We start from the raw sequence: 23,187 nt of genomic DNA, 5'->3' as shown, positions 1-23,187 counted from the left end.
CCCTAACATCCCTTGGCTTGCCGAGGACAGCCGTTACACACGGGTCTCTGCTTAGGGGGAAAACACACCTTCTTGACAATAAATCCTTCACTAAGCAGTTGCCAGGCTTGCCCCTGGGGTAATAGTCATACACTGGAGGATACACCCAGAATTTACAGAGCTGTGCAAACAGTGCTCCCCACCAGTGCTGTGAGACAGGCTCCCAATGGAGTCTGAAAACTCCTAAAGTCCTCTGGTGGGAAGGGCAAGGCTGGAGCTCAGATCTGTGAGCAGCAGTGCTTAGCGCAGAAGAGCGGCACCAGGGTCAAGGACACTGCAGGTGGGCAGGAGGCAGCAGCACACAGAGTGCCATGTCATGGAGCAGGAGGTGGACCACCAAGGAGCTTCAATGAGTGCCGAGGGCCTATCCCACAGGCACCTGCTATAGGACTTCAGGTAGGGGAGCATATCAGCCTCAAGTGTGTATTGGAAAGTTTTCTAGGGCCAAAGCAGGGATGCTAGAGAGAGGCTATGTCACTGCATGGGCAGAGAGAAGGGTGGAGGAAGGCAGACTGAAGCAGCATTTGGGATGGAAAGGGCTTGGTGTCCAACTGGAGAAGGAACTGTCCAAAGGACACTCACATTTCTGACACGGGAGGTAGGGGAACAAGAGTGCTGCCTGTCCAAGAGGGAATACAGAAAAAACAACAAGCTAGAGTAAGGAGTCAGGGAAAACCATCAGATTCCAAAATGCCCATGGTCCTCTAGACATGATGAATACATGGGTCTAGAGCTCAAAGAGGTCCGGGCTGGTGAAGACACTTGGAAGCTAGATGGAGACAGGAGAACAATGAAGTACCAGTGGATGAAATGGGAACAAAGAAAGTACAAAGAGGGCTGGGGGAACTCTGGCCATGCTATGGTCTGACTGTTTACGTCTCCCTAAATACATAAGTTGACACCTAATATCCCAGGTGATGGTATGAGTAGGTGGGCCTCTGGGAGGAGCTTAGTCATGAGGGTGGAGCCCTCATAAATATGATCAGTGCCCTTATAAAAGGGGCCTGAGAGAGACCGCATCCCCTTCTGCCATATGAAAACACAGCAAAAAGGTGCCATCTATGAACCAGGAAGTGGGCCCTCAACAGACACCAAATCTGCCACCTTGATCTTGCACTTCCCAGGCCCCACAACTGTGAGAAATAAATTTCTATTGTTTATAAGTGACCCAGCTTGTGGTATTTCGTTGTAACAGCCCAAACAGACTAAGACAGAAGACCACCAAATATTGAAGAATGACTTGAGTGAGGAAAGGCAGACAGAAAAGCAGCAGCTATAGGGGCAGGAAGAGGTCAGAAGAGGATGATGTGGGAAGGATCAACCATGCTAAATGTCAGAAGGACGTCAGTCATGTTCTCACTGAAAGGAAAAAGCCATACACAATTCTTTAAGAGTCAATCACTTTTTAGGAATAACTCAAGCCTGCATAAAATCTTCCCTCAAATTGTAAGAGAACGGAGAAATACAGAAGTGTGTAGAGTCGTAGAGTGGTAATTCCCCTAGTGGGGCTGTCTGCTACGCTGCCAGCCACAGCAGAGCCATGACATGAAAGTTTAGAGTGTTAAGTAAAAACTGTGGATCAGCACTACACAACCCAATGTTTCTCCATCACATCAACAATTTCACACAGACCGTTAACGTTTCTCTCCAGATGTTCTCCCTACTTCTGTAGCCAGCTAACAGAAGAATACCAAATGGGATTCTTCTACGTGTCTTTTCAAATGGCCATCTTAACGCTTATGTTGAACTAAAGGTAGACATTCTGTCTGGACTCAATGCCCTTCACCTGGCTCCTCCAATAATTCCTGAGGGTTCTGGCATGAGAGGTGCAGGGACACTGCAGCACCACAGTAGCCAGTCAGCCAGAGAGATGAGGAGGGGAAGAACTCCTGGCCTCAAAAGGAATGTGCTAAAGCAGCACCTGCCAATGGAAACAATGCTGGTCACGTCTGTCATTTCTAACTTTTTAGCAGCTACATTAAAAAGTTTAAATAAATAAATAAATAAAATTAATTTTAAAAACACATTTTACTTAATCTATCTAAAATATTATATTTCAACATGTAATCAATATAAAAATTATTAGTGAAATATTTTACAGGGTTTTTCCCTTACTGTGTCTTTGACATTCAGTATGTACTTTACGTGTAAGGCAGGTCTCAATTCAGACAGGCCACAATTCAAGTATCTTTTGCTGCATGTGCCTGGTGGCTACCACACCAGACATCACAGGTCTAAAGGGAATCTACGCAAAGAGAAAGAGTTTTGATTCAACTAGAACACCTCCAAGAAACACGCCCATGCCTAAGTTTTCAGGACAGAGTGAAAGGAAGACAATTTCCTTGAATGTGGTTATCAATTTTAAGTAAGTGCTCCATTGTGAAACCATGAAAAACATCAGCAGGACTGAAACACCTGGCCAAGGAGACAGCTGCTGGGCATGGCTTTCGGGAAGTGGGCGTCCAGCCAACAGCTCCCCCCCCCCCCCGGCATCACGACCCAACTTCTAAGCCTCCATTACTTGTTCATGGTGCTTTCCCTTTTGCCTTTTAATCTTCCAGCAACTCCATGAGGAAGGCAGGTTCTACCTCACTTTGCAGATGAAGAAACCACGAGCCAGGCAATTTAAATTTCCTTCTCATTTCCAGTTACCACTCTGAGACTTGGACCCAGAACTCAGGCCTCACCCCGTCCCAGGCTTCTTCAACAAGCAGCTGGGCAGAAACAGCTGAAAACCCACAGTGAAACCAAAGTGATATCTAGTGAATCACTGAACAAGGGCCCACCTAATAACTTTTTAAATAGCACCTCCTTTTTCTACAGAGCTTATGAGTTTTCAAAAGACTTTCACACATATATGTGATCACCATTAAGGGATAATATGGGACTGCCTTAGGAACATTCTAAAGATGCCCAACGATATCCTACAGGGGCGACCCCATCCAAGGCCACCACCAGGACCCTCCTTCATCACTGCACCCAACGTCTCTCCACTACCCTCCCTTGATGACACCTTTTACTTTCTTTTTTTTGTTGTTGTTGTCTTTTTGTGACCGGTAAGGGGATCGCAACCCTTGGCGTGGTGTCGCCCGCACTGCGCTCAGCCAGTGAGCGCACCGGCCATTCCTATATAGGATCCGAACCCGCGGCAGGAGCGCCGCGCTGCACTCTCCCGAGTGCGCCACGGGCCGGCCCTTACTTTCAAAATAACGGAATGTCACCTTAACAATGTCAAGGCTATTTTTAAAATGTATTTTGTGATTTTCTCAAACCAGTGGGTAACCTAATGACAGGGGACAGTTTTAATCAATCACAAAAGTGACTAGCACAGTACCTTCCTCCAACTCTAGCCAACGGTGTTCCTTAATGTGGCCTGATCAGGTTCTCAGCTCTTCAAGACACTGGCTGCTGCCTACCCTTACTAATCAGATATTCACATACACACTGACCCAATGACACCTAGTGCAAAGGTGTATGGCGGGCAGAGGGAGCACACCCTCTTTCCTGCGTCAGCCCTGCTTAAGGGGCACTGAAACGAGGGCTTCCTGTGAGGTCTGGCCTTTGTTTGTTTACTTCACACACTTCACGATTTAGGCAAACCTACCAATTTGGGATTTCTTGGCTCTTCATGACTAGCTAGAGTACATGGGCTCCTTGGGTCTTTAACTGAGCCAACTGTTAAATAATAGCTATTTATAACTAACACACTGACTTCCAACCAGCGAGGGGAGCCTTCCTGGCCAATATACCTAAACGTTGCTGAATGCAACAATGCAAAGGCCCAGAGTCACATTTTAGCAGCAAACAACCTGGCTCTCAAGGTATTGATCACATTAAGGCAAGAGTTTGGTTATTCTCAAAGGAAAATAAGCTTACTGCAGATAATTATATGAGAAGCTTTAGAATACCACTGCCTGACCCCAAGAGCAATAAACACTTTTCAAAATTCCTTCACTAAGTGATTTCATAAGATTTTTACAACTATTCAGTAAATAGGTGTAGAAAAAAAGGAAATAGAAGCCCAGAGGGTTAAAAATGCACCCCACTACACAGCTACCTGCAAGTACAGCCCGAACCTCAAACTCCTGGAAACTGGTTCAGAGGTCTCTCACCTTGGCTAGGTGCTCTATCATAAACCAGGACACCTAAACATCATAACTTCGCCACTAAAACCAAGGATGACTTTCACAGGATGGAATTAGCTCTTTACTTTTTGTTTATTTAACCATATTCCAAGTACACTCATACCAAGGAAGTCCTGCCATACCAGAAAATATCACAGAAGGGATGAAAGAGTTGACCCATCAGCAGCCCCCAGCTACCATGGCTTAGGGACCTCCAAGCACACCAGGTCACCTTTCTCATCAGGAATCCAAAGCTGAAGGTCAGCAAGCTCCCAGCCCAGAAGTGCAGTGGATTATTTCTACAATGTAGCATGCCATGCCACTGTCCTGCATTCCAGGAGTTGCCAGATGCAAAAGGAAAGTTAATCAAGACCCCCACTAGGAATCACTTCCACACAGCAGGTGTACCATGTCCTAAATACAATAAAACCACACCCCACCCCCATGCATTCAGAAGGAGAGAAAAGAGAGAAGCAGAAACCAAGCAGCAGTCAGCATCATTCTTACTTTTCTGGCAGTGATTTGGGGTCCAGCAGCGGTAGTTGTACTCATTGTTGATGGTGGTCTTCTCGCACAGTGGCTTCTCTTCCATGGTTCCTGGACACAGGTCCCCACACTCCTTGGGGGGCTTGTTCCCCACAATGTAGTTATTGGACACCGCATCCAGGATCAGGGACCAGTCCACAGTGGAGAGGTAACACAGGTCAGCATTTTTCTCAATCCTGATGGCCCCCCGAGTAATGTTCCTCAGGTTGTAAAGCCCAATATCCTTGAGATTGGTCATCTCAAAGATGACCAGGGCGTAGTTGTAGAAGAGCTTCCAGCCACGGATGACCGTAAGGTTGGGGAAGAGGTCTCCAAGGCTCTCGAGGCCGGCCACGCGGAACAGCAGCAGGTATTCGGTGATGACCGTGAGCTTGGGGAAGCGGTAGCTGCGGTAGTCCTCGGCCTTGGAGATGAGCAGGATGTGGAGGTAGCCCTCAATCACCGTGCAGTTCTCCAGGCGCTTCAACTGTTGATAGTCGTTGCGGATATCGATGCCCGGCCCACAGACTGAAGGGAGACAAGAGGGCAAAGGCAAGACAGGTCTCAGTTAGAAAGAAATAATTTTTAAAACTATGTTCCAGCCCATAATCTGGTCAGTTCTTAGGAAACCTATATCATCATTGAGGAAATAAGGCTCAATTCTTCACTGCAGACTCACCTGAGGTATGGGCAGCTGGCTATCTGAGTAGCTAGCCAGTTAGCTATCATTCATAAGTGCCTATACTGGGCCAGACACTGTGCAACTCATTCACTGATGGTGGGAAAATACTGTCCCCATTAAATGTGCAAACTAAAGCTTAGAACCCCGGGTTGTATGCAAGGTCAGAGTTGCAACCCAGGCCTTCTTAACGGCACAGCTGTCAGGCTGCAAGCTCCCCATACCTTCTGCAGAGCACCAGCTCCCTATGCCTCAACAAAAGCTCAGAAGCCAAGTACCCACAACTTACTACTGCATCCAGCCTGAAGGACACCCAACAATAGTCTACACTGGAGAACAGTCACCAGGACCAGAAAAGTGGGGACTCAAAGAGACATGCTGCCATGTTTTCTGCCACCGCCTGACACAGGCAGGTGGCTTTGTGTACTCCCCTATGCTGCATGAATGTAGACATAAAAGCTACTTAACAAAAAGATAAAAAATGTGTTTTAATAAATAAGAGGAGTACAATACCAACTTTACTACATGTTTTATTAATCAACAAAGCATGCCTCCTATAGAAAGGGTAGGTAATATATAGCAAAAAGTAAAAATAATCAAGGATCTCAACATCCAAAAAATAAATGTTAATACTACATATACCAATAATCCTTTCTCTTTAAATAATTTAAGATGAATGAAATCATGTAATAATATAGTATTTATAAACATACTTCCTTCTCTTAATATGAACATTTCATCAAGTCAATAAATATCCTTCTACATCATTTTAAGGAGATAGTAACACTAGAGTACGAATATACACAATAATTTTTTTTTTAACCAATCCCTTATTGTTGGACATTTAGATTATCCTCCTGTGTCGCACACTATAAACAACACCCCAGTAAACATTCTTGGCAGATATCCAAGACTATTTTCTTAAGATAAATCCCTACAAGTGGAATGGTTGGGCCACTGCATTTGAAGATTTTAAAATCTTTTGCTAAAATGGCCTAATACTGGAAGATTTTGTTTTATTTTTGAAATTCTAGACATACACTGCAAAAACAAAAACAAGTAAACCTTGGTTACCATCCTTTCTTAGAATTTAAGAATCCCCAACCCCACTAATGAGGCTTTGCACACAGTGAAGTCTTATTGGTGTAACTCACTAATTTTTGAAGCACCCAACATGCATGACACCGTGAGAGATGCAAAGAAGTAGCGCCCTGCCCTCTGGGGAGGCTCCTGGTGAAGGCCAGGAGTTGAGACCCATGATAAGCAACTGTCATACAAGACAGGAGGTAGCCAGTTGTGTGCACAGTGCAAGCGCACTCCCATGTGAACTGAACTTAAGCATGACAGACAAGAGGTGGCACGGGAGTTTGGCTGGCTCTTTCTTGAAGAGTGAGTAGGATTTAAAACATAGTGTTCCAGAGGCCAGAGACAAGGCAGCAGATCTGATGGTCAGGGATGCAGAGCAGGGAGATGAGTCTGGTAGAGCCCATGTCATAAAGGACCACACATGAGGACAAGAACCTTCATCTCACAGGAATGAGGCCTCTCTCAAGGCTCTTGAATGGGAAAGAAGCCCAAGCAAGGCATTTTGGAGGACAGAATCAAAGCCGAGTAAAGAAGTCCTTCTGGGCATTACAGTCACAGGAGGGAAGTGAGCAGAGACAGTGGGAGGGGGAGCGGAGGGATCGAGAGGGGCCAAGAGCGGGTAGAACTTCAGAACCTAGAATATGAAACCTCATTTGGTCCAACTTCCTTGTTTACTGATGGAAAAATGTCACCCCTAAGACAGAAGAGAATGGAAGCAACCAGCACCTAGAAACAACCACGTGCCAGATAAAGGCTGTGCTGGAAGCTTGTGATGGGTCATTTTGTTTCACCTCATGGTACTCCCAACAATGCTTCATGCCAGGTACATCATCATTTTGAAGGCTAGGAAACAGAGTTGGCGAAATCAAGTCATTCATACAAGGTCACATACACAAGACACTGACCCCTTCACAGTAAAACTTGACACAAGGTTTGTCAATAGTCCAGCTCTCAGCACCCTCACCTCCTGCCTGCCTCCACCCACTTCGACTGAGATACTGTCCCCAAAGTGACACCAAACATCTCTCAGCAAAGCCCCCAACAACTGCCACAGCCAACAGCAGTCCCCTGCCTTCATGGTATCTGGCACTGCTCCCTGCTCTAGGCTTCCCTGATGCCACACACCCATGGCCGCTCCCTCCTTCTTCCTGACCTCTAAATGCAGGTCACTGTCCACAGCCTTCTCCTTGCTCTGTCATCTCACCCAGACAAGTGGCCTCCTGTGCCACCCACTTGCTGGATGACTCCACGATGCATGTCACTGGCCCAGATGCCTCTGAGCTCTAGAGTAGTACACACATCTGCCTCCTCCACAACTCCCCTGCAATGTCCTTCCCCCTCATCATCCACCCCACAAGCTTCCACATCATGGCCAATGACACTCCAATTCTCTGAATTGCTCATGTCAAAAATCAAAGTTCACTCCTCACCCTCTTCTCCCCTCACATCGCACATGTCCAGTCCAGCAACAAGTTCTCTGGGCTCCAGCTCCCAAGCCTGCAGGAAATCTTGTTGTTCTTTCCACAATTACGTTCCCCCTCCCCTTACTCCTTTTTGTGCCATTCACTGTTCCTCGACCCACTTTGCTTCCCTCTCAGGCCATGTCTACTTGCTTCATGCCCCAGCTCTCCCCCTCCAATCACTCCCACCACAATGGCAGCTCCAGGAGGACAGGGAATTATTTTCTATTTAGTTCACAATTACATCTCTAGTGCCTAAAACAGTACCTGGAGTACGGTAGACACATCATATAACACGCGTGTAGAATAAACGAATCTCACCACGTGTGTGTCTTCACTGTGCTAACTTTGATCTGAGCTGCTGTCATCTCCAGACTGAACCACCACCAACACTTTTCCCACAATCCACCCCCCCGCACCAACGCCATCTCTGACCCAGCACCAGGCCGACAGACTCTATAGGAGCTCGTCCCTGCCTATTTCTCCCTCATCGTCTAGCATGTTCTTCTTGCTTAGCACACTGTGGCCACCACCCTCCAAAATGCCAAGCTCCCTCTGTCCTCATACTCCACTGCCTGGAACAAGTTCCCCTCTTCACATGGCTGTCCCTGTTCTCTCGTCACATGGGTCTCAATTCAAATGTCACCTCCTCAAAGCTTTGCCCAAACACCTGAGCTGCAACAGTTCCCCCATCTGTCCCCAACTCCTCTTCCCTCCCTCCTCCACCTCTCATTTCTCTATTTCATCTTCACCCAGCTTCAGGTCAGTGACTTAATTAATGTCACTGAGTACTAAGGGTACTAAGTCTTTTTTGGGAGGTGGGTGCTTTTGCTTTTTTCCTATGCCCAGCGTGAAAATTTGTATTCTTTCTACACCTTTAAAATTAAGTATATTAATTTGCTCTTAAACAATAAACAGAAATTTTTACAGAGGAATACCTGAATTCAATCCATTATTGCATTCAACATGTGTTCAATCACGTTATAAAGTATTCGGTATCATTTCCGAAGTATTATTTGCTATCATTTCCAAAAGATCACAAAAATTCAGTACCCAATGAAAGAGCGTGGTCACATAATTGAAGTGCGCTGAACTTTAAGACTACAATCAAAATGCAGACATCAAGGAAGATCTGCTTCCATTCACCATCTGGCTCCCCTCCATGGCCAGCGCAGACCACTCAGTTAACGGAAGCCACGCTATAGAGCTGGAACTAGCACCTCCTTCAAATTAAAGAGCAGTCTCCACACTTGACACATTTTTCCCCATTTACAGAAGAAAAGAAAAAAAGTAGAAGAAACTACCCACTTATTCTGGAAGAGAAGACAAGGCCTAAGCCACAAAGTGCGAGGCAGGGCCCGGGAACCAGCTGTTTTAGATTATGTGACTGACAGTGTTGGTCTTTGGGGTGTTTTGTGATAGAAACAGAAAAAAATGAAAACCAAGCTGGACCATGAATGATAGCACAATGTTCAAAAGGCACAAGCCACAAATGGGAAAGAGAATGCAATATGCTTCATTTGTGCTGTGAAATGACACATAAATAAATATCCAATACAGTGCATGAAGGAGAGACACACCCTTTGCTACTACTCATTGATGATTAAAAGCAAATTGCAAAATACCATTTCTCTCTTTTCAAAGCAATAGTTATTGGCATGATCCAAAAAAAAAAAAAAAAAAAACCCCAAACTTTTGAAAGGTGAGATCCCAGACCAGCTAGTAAAGAATAATGGAAGCGTATGGAAACGAAGGCAAGCAGGGAGAAAGGACGGAGCTGGAAGGTGGGTACAGTGGGCCTTGGCAGCAGTCACCCAAGCCAGTGACAATAATGACAGCAGAACCAAAACAGATGGAGTCCACCCATGCACAGGAGTGCTGGAAGGCATGGGGGGAGATGGGAGGGGTGATTGGCAGCCTGGTACCTGGGGTAAAATTCACTTCCCCTAAGATACCATTTTAAATAAAGCCTTTCTAATTGAAAGTAACTCTATTCCCAAAAACTCCTAGGTATTTTTATAAAAGACCAAGAGGCAGAATTTCTGCTCTAAGAACTTAAGTGAATGGTATAAACAAACTATACATATTTGGGAAATAAATCCCTAAGAAGTGCTAATATGAAAAGGGCTAATGAACAGCATTTGGCTGAGAAAATCTTCCAAAGCTACGTTATCTAAGTATTTGGAAGACGATACAAGAAACACAATTACATGGTTATTAAATGTTCTACATCAGACACAACTTTGGGGTCCTAGAAAAAGAAAAATGGGATAACCTGGGTCTGCATCCTGAATGCCATTTATTGGCTCCTGCCCTTAAAGTGGACACGTCCCATCTCTAAGGCTCATTTTGCTGACCTACAAAATGGGCTGCTACTACCTACCCTACAGAAGCTGTCAAAAGGATCAGATGAATATTTTTGTGTTACCATCCACAGTAACTAGCTTTAGGTGGTGTCACTACATACATTAAAGATTAATGAAAATATCTATCCATTTTGTTGCACCAATCTAAATATTACTAATGTACCAAAGGGGAGGAAAGTTACAAAATAACTGACTACCATTCTGTCAGCAATTCCATTAAAGAATATCATAAGTTTTCATTTGTTTTCAACTTCAATCAACTCTTCCTTAAAAATGTGATAGTTTTAGTGATATCAGAAAGCATAATTAACACTTTTACTATATGTATACAGGCAAATAATGTAGGTAAAACATTAGTGAACCAATTGCCATCTCTACTTCTAGTGGTTAAATGCAATGTAACAAAATCTTTGGGTTAATATAAGCAGCTTATTTTGTCTCAGTCAGTGGCTCACTACAATAATTCTTTACTTCTCTTAAAATAGATTTTCTGGAACCAATAACTTAGCACAACAAAAATGTATCTCTAGACACTACCACTCTAAAAGTAGAAATGATTTACTAGTAACTGGATTTTGCACAAGGGGAAGACAGTAACCTCCCCTCCGGCAAACTAAATGAACTAAAAGTTTTAAATACATCAATGGTCAGGACTCTGGGAAGGCAGAGAAGGGGACCCAGGACTCCCTATCTCTGAGGAGATCAAGAGGAGGGGGTCTCTGAAGAGGGTAGGAAGGATGGATGAAAAGGGTCTTCCGAGGAAGGGCAAGGGGGAGGGTGCCCTGGCCAGAGGGAGGAGCACACACTGCGGAGGCAACTGGAGCTGACTTGCCTGGTGGCAGTTCAGGGGAACCCTGGGGTACAGCACATGTGGCAGGGAGAGGAACAAGAGCACAGCAGGATGGATGCTAGAAAGTGAACTGAGACAAGTGCTTAGGAGGCCAACTTCAGGGTGTACACTCCTCAGCATGTGTCAGAACCACTCAGAGAGCTTGTTAAAACATAAAGTGGTAGGGCCAGAAAATTTGTGTTTCTGATAAGTGCCCAGGTGATGCTGATCCTGCTGGTCTAGGAACCACCCTGAGAGACCCACTGCCCTAGGAAACAATCCCTTAATCCCCTCACTTGTCACTGCCCTCCCCATCCACCTACATCTGCAATGTGACGCCAGTCAAGCCTATGCACTTGCATTTCTCAATCTGACCTTCACGCTACCAGAAAACCCCCAAACAGTGCATGGAAGAAAAATGGGGTGGAGACAGTCTCCCTAGTACCACATGATCCTTCCACAGCTGCCAAAACTGCAGCCCTTGACCCTGAGCCCTTCAAGGTCTTGAGCATACCTCACTGCGCTCAGTGAAGAGGTAGCGTGGATTTCTTTAGGCCTCACCCTGCAATAGACTGCAACTAACCAAAACCTCAGAGATCGAGAGGGAGAGAAAAAAGACAATGTTATGATAACAAACACTACTGATACTGCAGAGTTTGTTATAGTAGAATTTTCTGTGTAAGTGTAAACAGACACAATTCATGTTAAGCCTTTTATCTTCATGTGTCAGTGAGAATGTGTTTACACTGTATATGCACATTTCTATTTCACACAGACAGCAGTCCCCACCACCTGACACATTCAGTAACTGAAGTCAATCATAAGAATGTAAGGGATATCCAGTACACAGGTGACTTTGAGAACAGAAACTAAAAACTAAGTGTAATCTGAATGTGCAAATTGTTCTTTACTGCCCCACATAAGAGTCACCTCTGTCATGCATATAAACAACTTAAAAATGCATGCACACATAAAATGCCATCCTGAAGGCTTGGAACATTAAAACAGTGTCACAATGTAGTAAAAAACTTACAAAGATGAGTGAGATGTTTATATTTCGCCATTCCAGTAAAGACATGGAAACTTTACCGGGAATTAATTTAAAGACTGCAGGGTACGCAAGCCCCAGGGTCCCCTCCACCTAAAGCCTCTGCAGCCGAACAGACTGGTGCAAATAAAACTTTATTTGCTTTAACTGAGGAGCAACAACTGTTTTCCTCAATCTTCATATAAACATTACCCACTCTGACAGTTACTCCAAATGCCTTTCTGATCTTAAAATATCCAAAAGTACAACATTCTAAGTTTCTGTATTTTAAAAACGTCCTTATAGGAGCCTACAATTCTGTCTAATTATTCACAGTTTCCACGGATGGTCAAATTTTGATGAAGCAGCACATAGGGGCTGGATTCCCTTGGTTATACTCCCACCTACTAGCACACACTCTGGGGGTCCCCTCTGAGAGCCAGAGCTTCACCTCATTATGAGGTTTCCCAGGGCACAGACTGTCGAGTCACACACCCTCACCACCACCAAGGAGCCACCATGCAGAACAGACTGCACCCTGACCCTACAAACAGCAAGCTGCACAGCCAGAGGATGGCGCTGTGGAGCCCTGGGGGAGCTTTGACGTGCAGCCCAGTTGAGCAAGGACTGCAGAACAAGTGCCCTGCAAAAACACGCTCCTTCTGCCTTCCTTTCCCCTCTTCATGATTTTTGATTTTCTGCTCAGAACCAGGCAACTGTTCTAAATAAAAGTCAGCCCTGTGTCCCCCGTCCTCTCACTAGCTCCGTTTTATAGAACACATTACTTCATTCCAGTTACAGTTCACACCCTCATTTCAAAAGCATTTTACTTTGCCCTATGATGCTCCAGTTTCCTTAAGTGACCTGTACTCTTTTCAGTTAGCCCATTATCTTAATCAAGCTAATAATCAGTGTAGAAGTCCCTCTCATCTGTCCCCCCTACCCTGTGATGTGATTCTTCACAGATGTGGTGTTAAAGTAGCCCCCTGAATTACCAGGGCTTTGCTGGAGAGGAAGGGCACCAGGCTAATACTCAGGTAACTCGGGGTTCCATCACTAACTACCCACCACATGGCCTGAGGTCAGTCATTACATCTCTCTGTGCCTCAGTTTCCTCATGATTCAGATGGAGGTTTGGGACTAAATGTATTCATTCTTCCAGCAAATATTTATAAAATGCCTACCATGTGCTAAGTGCTTCCCAGGTGCTGGAAAGTCAGCAGTGAACAAAACCAACACGTTCCTGCCTTCCTGGAGCAGCCAGCCCTGATGGACCCTGCAGCCCATCTCACTCCATGTCCAATGGCCTGGAGTGGCCCTGACACAGAGGCAATGCCATGGGCTTGATGCACATGCACTAATGAATCACTCTGTAACTACTATGAGAGCTGCCATACGAAACATGACAGGACATCGGATCTCAGATGCCCAGAGAGGGCATCACCCTGCGGCAATCAAGCACTAACTGAAAGCTACATAGGCAGGAGCTCAGAGGAAGAACTGCTGTGCAGGTGGGCTGCTGAGGTCAGAGGGACTGCATGGAGCTGGCCTCTAGGAGGGCAGGGATCTACACCATTGAGAAGAAAGGGAAGGGACGAGCCTTAAGGAGTATAGGAAGGGGCAAGGCAAGCCAGGCCAGGGGGTACTAAAGGCAGGCCTGGGACAGAAGGTGCTCAAAAGGCCAAGGGGACAACCTCAGCTGGATGCAAAGCCTCAGTGCCAACAAAGCAATGGAAAGGAGTGGCCACTGACGGGTGTGTGGCATGAACATGATGCAAATACAGAGTCTGGGAACGGTCATTCTGACAGTGGTCAGCAACCAAACAAAATACAGGGGATGCACACCCAGTATTATTCAAAACAGTCAAAAGATGAGGGGCCGGCCCATGGCTCACTTGGGAGAGTGTGGTGCTGATAACACCAAGGCCACAGGTTCATATCCCATATAGGGATGGCCAGTTAGCTCAGTTGGGAGAGTGTGGTGCTGACAAAACAGTCAAAAGATGGAAACAACGCAAGTGTACATCAGCGGACAAACAAACAAAATGTGGTGTATCCATATGATAAAATATTAGTCAGCCTTAAAAAGGAAGCAAAATCTGACACTTGATATGACGTGGATGAACCTTGAGGACATTATGCTAAGTGAAATAAGCCAGACACAAAAGAATAAAAACCATATGATTCCACTCATATAAAGCACGTAGAGTAGTCGAATTCAGAGAGAAAAAATAGAATGGTGGTTACCAGAGCCTGAGGGAAAGAGGGAATATGAGGTTAGTGTAGAGGTTTAATGGGCACAGAGTTTCAGTCTTGCAAAATGAAAAGAGTTCTAGAGATTGGTTATACAACAATGTGAATATACTCATAAACTGTACAGTTAAAGTGGTTAAGAAGGTAAATTTTAAGTTATACGTATTTTACCACAATAAAGTATAGAGGAAAGCTTTTGCTGCATTTTAACCTGCCCTCATGTGGGTCACACTAGTGTAAACGTACAGCTGAAGGCCGGCTGTGCAGCCCATCCACTACTGAGGACTGAGGACAGCCCAGCTGGAAAGAAGGCAGGTTCAGCCACAGCTCTGCCACAGACAGAGCACACACAGGCCAGGCATTTAAAAACACCACCCAAGCCAGGTGTGGCTGTGGGCCTACACCCAGCACCTCCAGAAATGTCAAGACACAAAGAGGGGGCCGCAGCAGGAGTCCACACATCCTTACAGGCAGGCAGCAGTGGGGCAGGTGGGCAGAAGCTGAACCACCTGCAACCAATCGTCTTTGCAACCTTCACTGTGGCAGCACCACATCCTATTTCACCAATTTTTTTTAACACTGAGTGTTTGTGGGTGTTTTCTTTTACTATTTTTAATTGACACACAATAATTGTACATATTTATGAAGTACTAAGTGATATTTCAACACATGTATAAAATGTTTAATGATCAAATCAGGGTAATTAGCATATCCATCACCTCAAACATTTACCATTTCTTTGTGCTGGGAACATTCAAAACCTCTCTTCTAGGGCTGGCCCATTAGATCAATTGGTTAGAGCACAGTTTTGTAACACCAAGGTCAGGGTTCGAATCTCATATTGGCCAGCTGACAAAAAAAGTGAAAAAAAGAGAAAACCTCTCTTCTAGCTATTAGAACATACACAATAAACTGTTAATTTAGTCACCCTACAGTGCTATGGAATACTAGAATTTCTTCCTCTTATCTAGCTTTAATTTTGTATCCATTACCAACCTCTCTCTATCCCACTCCCACTCCCTTTCCAATCCTCTAGCAACCACTATTCTACTATCTCTATGCAACCAACTTTCTTAGTTTCCACATATGAGTGAGGACATGCAGTATTTCTCTTTCTGTGCCTGGCTCATTGCACTTAATGTCCTCCAAGCTCATCCATATTGCCACTCTTTTTTATAGGTAAATACTGTTCCATTGTGTATATATACCACATTTTCTTCATCCAATCATCTGCTGATGGACACTTACATTGATTCCATATCGTGGCTATTGTAAATAGAGCTGCAATAAACATGGGAGTGCAGCTATCTCTTCGACATACTGCTTTCCTTTCCTTTGGATATATACCCAGTAGTGGGGTTGCTAGATCATATGGTAGTTCTATTTTTAGTTTTTTGAGGAAGCTACATACTGTTTTTCAAAATGGTTGTACTAATTTACATTCCCACCAGCAGTGTACAAGGGTTCCCTAAAGCCAGGCACATCTCTACCTCAACACAGCTCCTGCCTTGTAAAATGAGGTGGAGCAAAACAAGGAGGGCCAATCCTGGCTCCAGCCTGTCCCGAAGCCCTTTAGGCATCCCTTTAGGGATCATGCCCATTCTTACAAAGGCCTTTGTATCTTCTACAACTTCTGCATTTACTATTCTGCTCTAACACCTCCAGATTCATCTCTCCCTACAAAAGAGGAGTATTTTTTCCACTTTGTGCTGATCCAAGCATCTGAAGGCCAGTCTGCATCCCTGACTCCTTCACTGAGGCATGCTGCAATTTTTACCATCACCAGATACCCTTGGCATTTAGGATTTCTCCATCTGCACCACAGAAGCCTCTGCTCACCAGTCCAGAGAGCAACCCATGGAAGCCACTCCTAGCATCCTGCCAGGAGAGGATGTCCAAAACCAGTGCCCTTCCAGGTCTTGGCTCCCAAAAAAGGATCATCTAAATACTCTTCTCCCAAGCAGCTCAATCTGCTCTGCTCCAGATAACATCCAGTCATAGCTAACCTCCAAGCCACCTGGTAGTAACAGTCCATTACCTGCACTCCAGCAGTGTTACCAAACAAAGGCAGAAATAGAAGAAAAACACTGCTGGAAACAGAAACCCTAAACCATCACAAACCACACAGTAACTGGATTTAGAGATGTGTCTTTTTTCTTTCTTGGAATAAGAATTTTTTTTTTAAGTGGTAGACTGCAGGAATACATACTTTGTCTACAGTGCCCTGCTGGTTAACAAGGTGAAGAAATACGAACTCATTTGAGTAGCTTGGTAAACATGCAGTTCACCTTCCAAAGTGTTGAGTAATGAATAGCCGAAGGAAGGTCTCTAGTGGAGGGCGACAAGGCTCTTGAGTTCTGTATGTCTCAACATTTTTATCAATTACTTGAACAATGAGATAAAATGTTTATCTAATTCAAGGATGACAAGTTTCCAGGAGAGATGGCAAATACATTGAATGACAGAATCAAGAGCTAAAAAGATCAACAGATTGGAATTGCAATAGAGAGGAAATAATGCTATTTGGACACTTGGGTGCAAAAAAAGAAATGCACAAATGTAGGAGGTGTGAAAAAGACTTAGGAGATTTAATTGGATATAATTTCTGTATGTGATGATGAGGTGTTGTGTCTGCCAAAAAAAAAAAAAGGCAGGCGATCTTAGACCATTCCTAAGAGACTTCATAGAGTAAGAGTCCAGAGAAGAGGCCCCCAAAACTGGGTTTGTTTCTGTCTCCACACTTTAAAAGTCAGGAAAGCCAAAGGGAGAGCATCCAAGTGACAGCCAGGAAGGAAGAGGGACCAGAAATCCCGTCTCCTGGGGAACGACTAAAGAAACAAGCAGGCGAGAGTCCCCAGGGAGGAGGGCAGGCAGGGCTCTATGTGACCCTGTTGGGGGAGGGGGACACAGAACTTGGACCAACACAGGGTGAAATATTTGAGTTCCATATAAGAACACACAACTGGATATATCTGAAATCAGACTGGACTGCCTACACAGGTAATAAAGATTTCTGTGGAGGTGCCCATTTCTGAGATTTTATAAGCCTAACTTGATTTACTACTGATAACTCTTTGGGGGTATTATTGCCCTGTTTTACAGCTAAGGAAAATGAGGGCCAACAATGACGCAATGACCCACCTGGGATCCCTCAGTTATTAGGGGACAGTGTTGGGCTTAAATCTAGACAACTTCACACAATTCTGGAATAGAAAATACTTCTTCAGAAGTATCTCTCAAAACTGATGAGGCTGCAACCACGAGGTGCAAATCAACAAAAGAGCGGTTCTCTCACACACTGGGCACTCTGACCAAGGTGGGTACCTCATCTAAGGCTCCGAGGGTGGAAACTTCTCTCAACCCTCATGCCTCAAAGAAAGGCAACAAAGGAAGCTTAAGAAAAGCTTTACAGAGCTTTACTTTATATTTCATAACGCACATGTAAACAGTCCCACTGACATGGTACGGAAAATGGTATTGTTTCAAACCTTACAGTCCACTGAAAAGCATGTACTGTTTCCACAAGTTAATCACACCACAGAATGTCAAATTCTTGTTTCTGTTCACAACTCATGGGGAAAAAAATTAAGACAGAAAACACAGTCTAATCCAACTACAAGAACTCTTCCTGCACACACGATGTTCTCCTTGGAGGACAGAGATGGATCTCACAAATTTAGAACACGATACCTCAACTTCATCAGGCAACTGCCGCGTGTCACTCCCCGTTTCTATTAAATTGCATTCCCTTCCTTATCTCAACTCTCAAATAGATAACCTTTCCTTCCTTGCTTAGACACAGCTCCAACTTTCCTCTGCAAGTCACGGGGAAATCAGCCTCCTCGACCTGACACACACATTCTTTATGTGATGCTGATATTCAGATCACACACCAAAAAATCTACATGTTATTCCATGGCAATTGAGAACTTCAGTTTTTTTGCTGTTCCAGTTGAGAACAACATCATTCTCAAGTTTATATAGAACTCTGACAAGTGTGAGCAACCCTGGCCTTTAAGGCAAACCACTTAGTGAGATGTTAGGGGCCAACCCGAGTCTGGCCAGCTCCTCTCACCAGGCCTTGCAGTCAAGAGGGCTCAGGGGTGCTGGGCCAGGAGCACCGCAGGCTGAGGTCCCCCCAAAAAGCTAGGCTGCCACAACCACACAGCTCTAGGAAGGTGGCAGACTTCATGAAGCCACATAGCAGCACAACTGGGGGTGTCCAAGCCTACCCAAGGCTTGTTCTCACTGTGAAGGGTGACAGGCAGGCCCACTTGATGGACTGTCAAGGAGCATTAAAGACCCTGGCGTGGAACGGGTACACGAGAATAAGTGGTGCAGGGGGGTCTTTGAGGATATACCTCACCCCCTAAGAACCCACCAATTTCGTTTCCCTGCACCCTTACAGCCCAGCACAGACTGCATTAATTTGCTTAAAAGTCAAAGGCATGGTACACTATGTAGACAAGAACAATTATGCTAAAAATAAAAAAAAAACCCAGAGACATAAAAGTGTGTCAACTAAGTATAAAGGGAAAATGCAAATGCTCCCTGGTACCAGATAATGGACACATTTCCAAATGATGACCAGAAATAATACAGGTGCTGCTAAGGGGCCCGTCGTAAGCACACAGGGAGTTGAAATAGCCTTGAAGAATTCTACCCTCAACAGTAAGGAAACACAAAAAACAGAAGATGCTCCTTGGGAGGTAAAGATGGCCCAAAAGGCAGGCAAGCCCTGTGCTCAGAGCACCAGGGAGAGCAGAACCCAGACCCACTAAGCATCTGTGCACGTCCTCTACATTCTGCAGCAGGGAGGCAGGGCTTGCTGGACAGCAGCCGCGCTCACCTGCTTTGTGGACCACTCTTCCCAGGGACCCACCCTGGAACAAAGCTCAAAGTACAGGATTATAGTCATCCTGTAAAGGAGAAAAACCTAAACAAAAGCCTCAAATCCTCACAATAGGGTAGGGACCCCTCCCTCTACATGGAGGTGGCACTGCTCATAGGCAAAGTCAATGCTCACCTGCCCATGGCCAACACCACCTCTACACCGCACTGCCTTCCACTCATCTTAGAGCCAGCCTCTGAGGCTTAAGGGATCTCCCAGCCGCAGCATGGCAGCCCATAGTTGTGGGATGGCAAGTCAGGGGACAGCAAGGAAAGGCTGGAGGTGGGGGAGTGGGCCTGCTCCCCCACATCCCTGGGTTAGGGAACACACTGAGCATGCTCCACCAGCCCCTCACACTTTCTAGCCAACACCTTGGGTAAGGGACAAAGGGACATGGAACAAAGCATTGGCAAAATGCAACCACCCTGGAGACTAAAGAGCCAGGGTCCCACACTGCTCCACCACTCATGCATCCCACCCAGGTCCACCCTAGTATGGAGGGGGGGTTACTTCTCCCTTCCCCAACGCCCTCCCCATAAATGTCCCCATACCATCAAGCAGTTCTCACCAATGTATTAGATGGAAAACAACAGACTCGCACTAATTCCATTTTTAAAAGCTGGGGCTCATGATCAAAGACATATCTCAGGTAGGTGTTATGGGAAAGAGCTTTTAGAGAAAGGCTTTGAGTCTTTAAGGGTAGATCCTTATTTTACCTCTGTTTTTATAAGAGCTTGATACTAAACAGATGTTTCCCAAATGTTGCTGGAGAGTCTGGTTCTCACCATCTTCTTACGCTAAGGTTCCCTGGGTATGGTAAATACACTTCCCACAACTACAGAAATGCAAAGTAAAATACAGATAGATGCTCCTCAACTTACAATGGGGTTATGTCCTGATAAACCCATTGTAAGTTGGGGACCTTTTGTATCATTAACTTACCAGATTTGCAAAAAATTGACAAACCTACTAACACCAAGTTTGAATGAGGAGGGGGCAACAAGGACTCTCCATTTTGGAGAGCAACATCTATCAAAAAATCAGAATCCCTGTAACTCTGACCCAGTAACTCTTCTTCAAGAGATCCAAGCTTCATTAGACACAGCAAATAGATTTATGTAAAGGTATTCCCTAGAATCTGATTTATAAAATCAAAAACCAGGATAAATGTCCATCTTTTAAAGAAACTGCAAGGTCTCTTTATAGTGATCAATACACAGCAATTAAAAAGAACAGAACATCAGTATATAACTGATTTATTAAAGCCCTTACCAGTAAAGAAGCACAATACACACTACCTCAGCCAGGTGAGTTTACATTGCTGATGACAAGCCATGCTGACATTATGCATCCTTGATATGATGACACAGGAAGGCATTTCAGGTCTGAGTCTTCCTCCCTAAAACCCATAATCTCAGTATAACCATTAAAAAAAAAAAAAAAATCTGACAAACCAAGAGACATCCTGCAAAAAACCTGACCAGTGTTCTTTACAACCATCATGGTTCCCAAGGACAAGGCAAGCCTGAGACCACCATCTCAGACCAGAGGCAGCTAAGGAAGACAGGATGTCTAAATTTAACGTGGTGTCCTGCATGGATTCCTGGACCAGGATAGGAACACCGGGCAAAAACTGTGTTGAGTTTAGTCCACTAATAGTCATGGGCTACCACTGGATCCTTAGTGGCAAATTTATCATGGTAATATAAGATGTTAACAAGACGAGAAACTGTTAAGGGGTATATGGGAACTGTCTACTATCCACTACTGTAAACCTAAAACTACTCTAAAAGAAATGTTTGGGAGAGAGAGAGAAAAAGAGCCTCAGGATAATACAGATCCTATTTATGTTAAAAAACAAAACTACCTGAGGGAGAGGGAAGAGATTGGATAAGGGGCATATAGAATAAGTATGATTTATAACAATGAATATGCTAATAATGAATTAAAAAATGACTCATAGCTCTGTGGCTTACTTCTCCCTTCACACTCAGAGACACACCCCCACCCCTGTTTACACAGGTGCACATGAACATGTGAAAAAACACATGGAAGGAGGCACGCTGACCTGTGACCTGCCAGTAGATCCCTCTGGGAGGGGAAGTGAACCCAGAGCAGCAGGGAGAGGAAGGGTAAGCTATTGCCTTCTACTCTGTGATTCTGTATTGTTTTAATTTTCACAAGGAGCATAAATTCCTGTATTACTTGGATACTCAAAATCACTTTAAAAACAAAGATCACTCTGCTATCAGAAGGGATATTAAATCAAAAAATCACAAATTGCAAATTTGTGTTTAAAAAACAACCAGGACATAACATGTTTGCTATGCACAGGGAGCACGAGCAAAGCTCACCTTTGGGAAGCAGGGTGGGAGGAGGAAGAGTCAGAGGAGAGAAGAGTAGGAGGGAGCTTGGTACTTTTACTCCTTACCTTGTTTAAGTGTTTTACCATAAGCATGTAGGATTTTTTTGTTTTTTATAATCATCATCATCAAAATGATCATAAATCCTCAAAATTCATTCCTTGTTTGCTCTGTCTCCTTGACCCCAAACAACGTCCAAAGGGAGATACAAACATTTTGGAATTCTGCTTCTAGGGCCATGCTGGAACAGGGCCCCCCTCCTCTGCCCCCAGCCAGGTCAGTGGTCATGAGGGGGTGGATAGAGGATGGTGTGAGGGGGGTAACCGTCCTGAGAGGTGGCCCCTACCCTCACTCACACTATTGGCTGGAACGATGGTAACAGCATCTCTCTATTTAACACGATGTTTTCAGTATTAAAACTGCTCTCCACTGGAGCATCCTGAAAGAGCCATATGACATGGTAACTGATATCCATCCACGATGGCAGGGAAGTACAACAAGATCCAAATGTGCTTTCTGAGCCACCTCTAAACCATGCAAGCTCTCTGCCTGCAGTAAATATATTCTAATACTCTAGAATAATACTTCCTGATTAATCAACCCATGACAAACCCCTGGATCCTCAACCACGGTATCTAAAAATCTGCTGCAATTGTCCAAGGCTGCTTCTCCTTGAAAAGGACACCAAAACAAACAAACAAAAAAAAACTAAAAGCTATCTGGAGAGGGAAAACAGCACAACGAAGATGAAAAACTGCTATTCCATGTTGCTATTAAAATCAAGTGATTTAATTCTGCTTAACATTGATTTTTGCAGAGTGATTTAATTTCACTAACACTGACTGAGCTTCTGCTTACTTGATGTTAACATCTGGGCATCCAAAGTGCCACCCACTGCACAGTGGGAGGAAGAACTCAGGCCATGTGAGAGGCCATCCACATGCAGAGACTGATGAATCGACAAAGCACAGAGAGTTAAAAGGGAGCCCCCAAGATTAACCATGGTTTCTTTTTTAGGTGCTGGATCTCTGAGAAAGTCTGGTAAAAAAATACACTTTAAAAAAAATGTGTGGGGCCGAGCCTGTGGCGCACTCGGGAGGGTGCTGCGCTGGGAGCGCGGCGACGCTCCCAGCGGCCGCAGGTTCGGATCCTATATAGGAATGGCCGGTACACTCACTGGCTGAGTGCCGGTCACGAAAAAGAAAAAAAAAAAAAAAAAAAAAAAAAAAAAAAAAAATATATAAAAATATATAAAAAAAAAATGTGTGTATATATATATATATATATACACACACACACATTGTATATATGTGTATATATATATGGATATATGTGTGTGTATATATATATGTGTGTGTATATATATATACACACACAAACACACATACTTACAAACAGTTTGCATGCAATTTCAAAGACTTCTTTGAACTCCAACTACGGGCATCCTGAGTCACAAATCCCTAAATCAACCACTCCTGAGCTGTGAGCATCTGTCATACCATTTTACAAATGAATAAAATGATGTCTACAGAGATTAGGAGACTT

At 44.5% G+C, this 23,187-nt stretch overlaps 1 protein-coding gene across 3 annotated transcripts in view; it reads right to left on the bottom strand.

Annotated features, from left to right (window-relative positions):
* Positions 1-23,187, bottom strand: part of IGF1R (insulin like growth factor 1 receptor) — a 274,989-nt gene that overhangs the window by 217,662 nt on the left and 34,140 nt on the right. For all 3 annotated transcript variants that reach the window (XM_063092295.1, XM_063092297.1, XM_063092296.1), the window contains exon 2: positions 4,671-5,216. In XM_063092295.1, coding sequence (XP_062948365.1) covers positions 4,671-5,216 — 546 coding nt within the window. The remainder of the gene's footprint in view (positions 1-4,670; positions 5,217-23,187) is intronic.

This window comes from Cynocephalus volans, chromosome 3 (assembly GCF_027409185.1).
Source record: "Cynocephalus volans isolate mCynVol1 chromosome 3, mCynVol1.pri, whole genome shotgun sequence".
Lineage (NCBI taxonomy): Eukaryota > Metazoa > Chordata > Mammalia > Dermoptera > Cynocephalidae > Cynocephalus > Cynocephalus volans.
The sequence above is the reverse complement of the archived record's forward strand: the minus strand, read 5'-3'. Positions and strand labels throughout refer to the sequence as shown.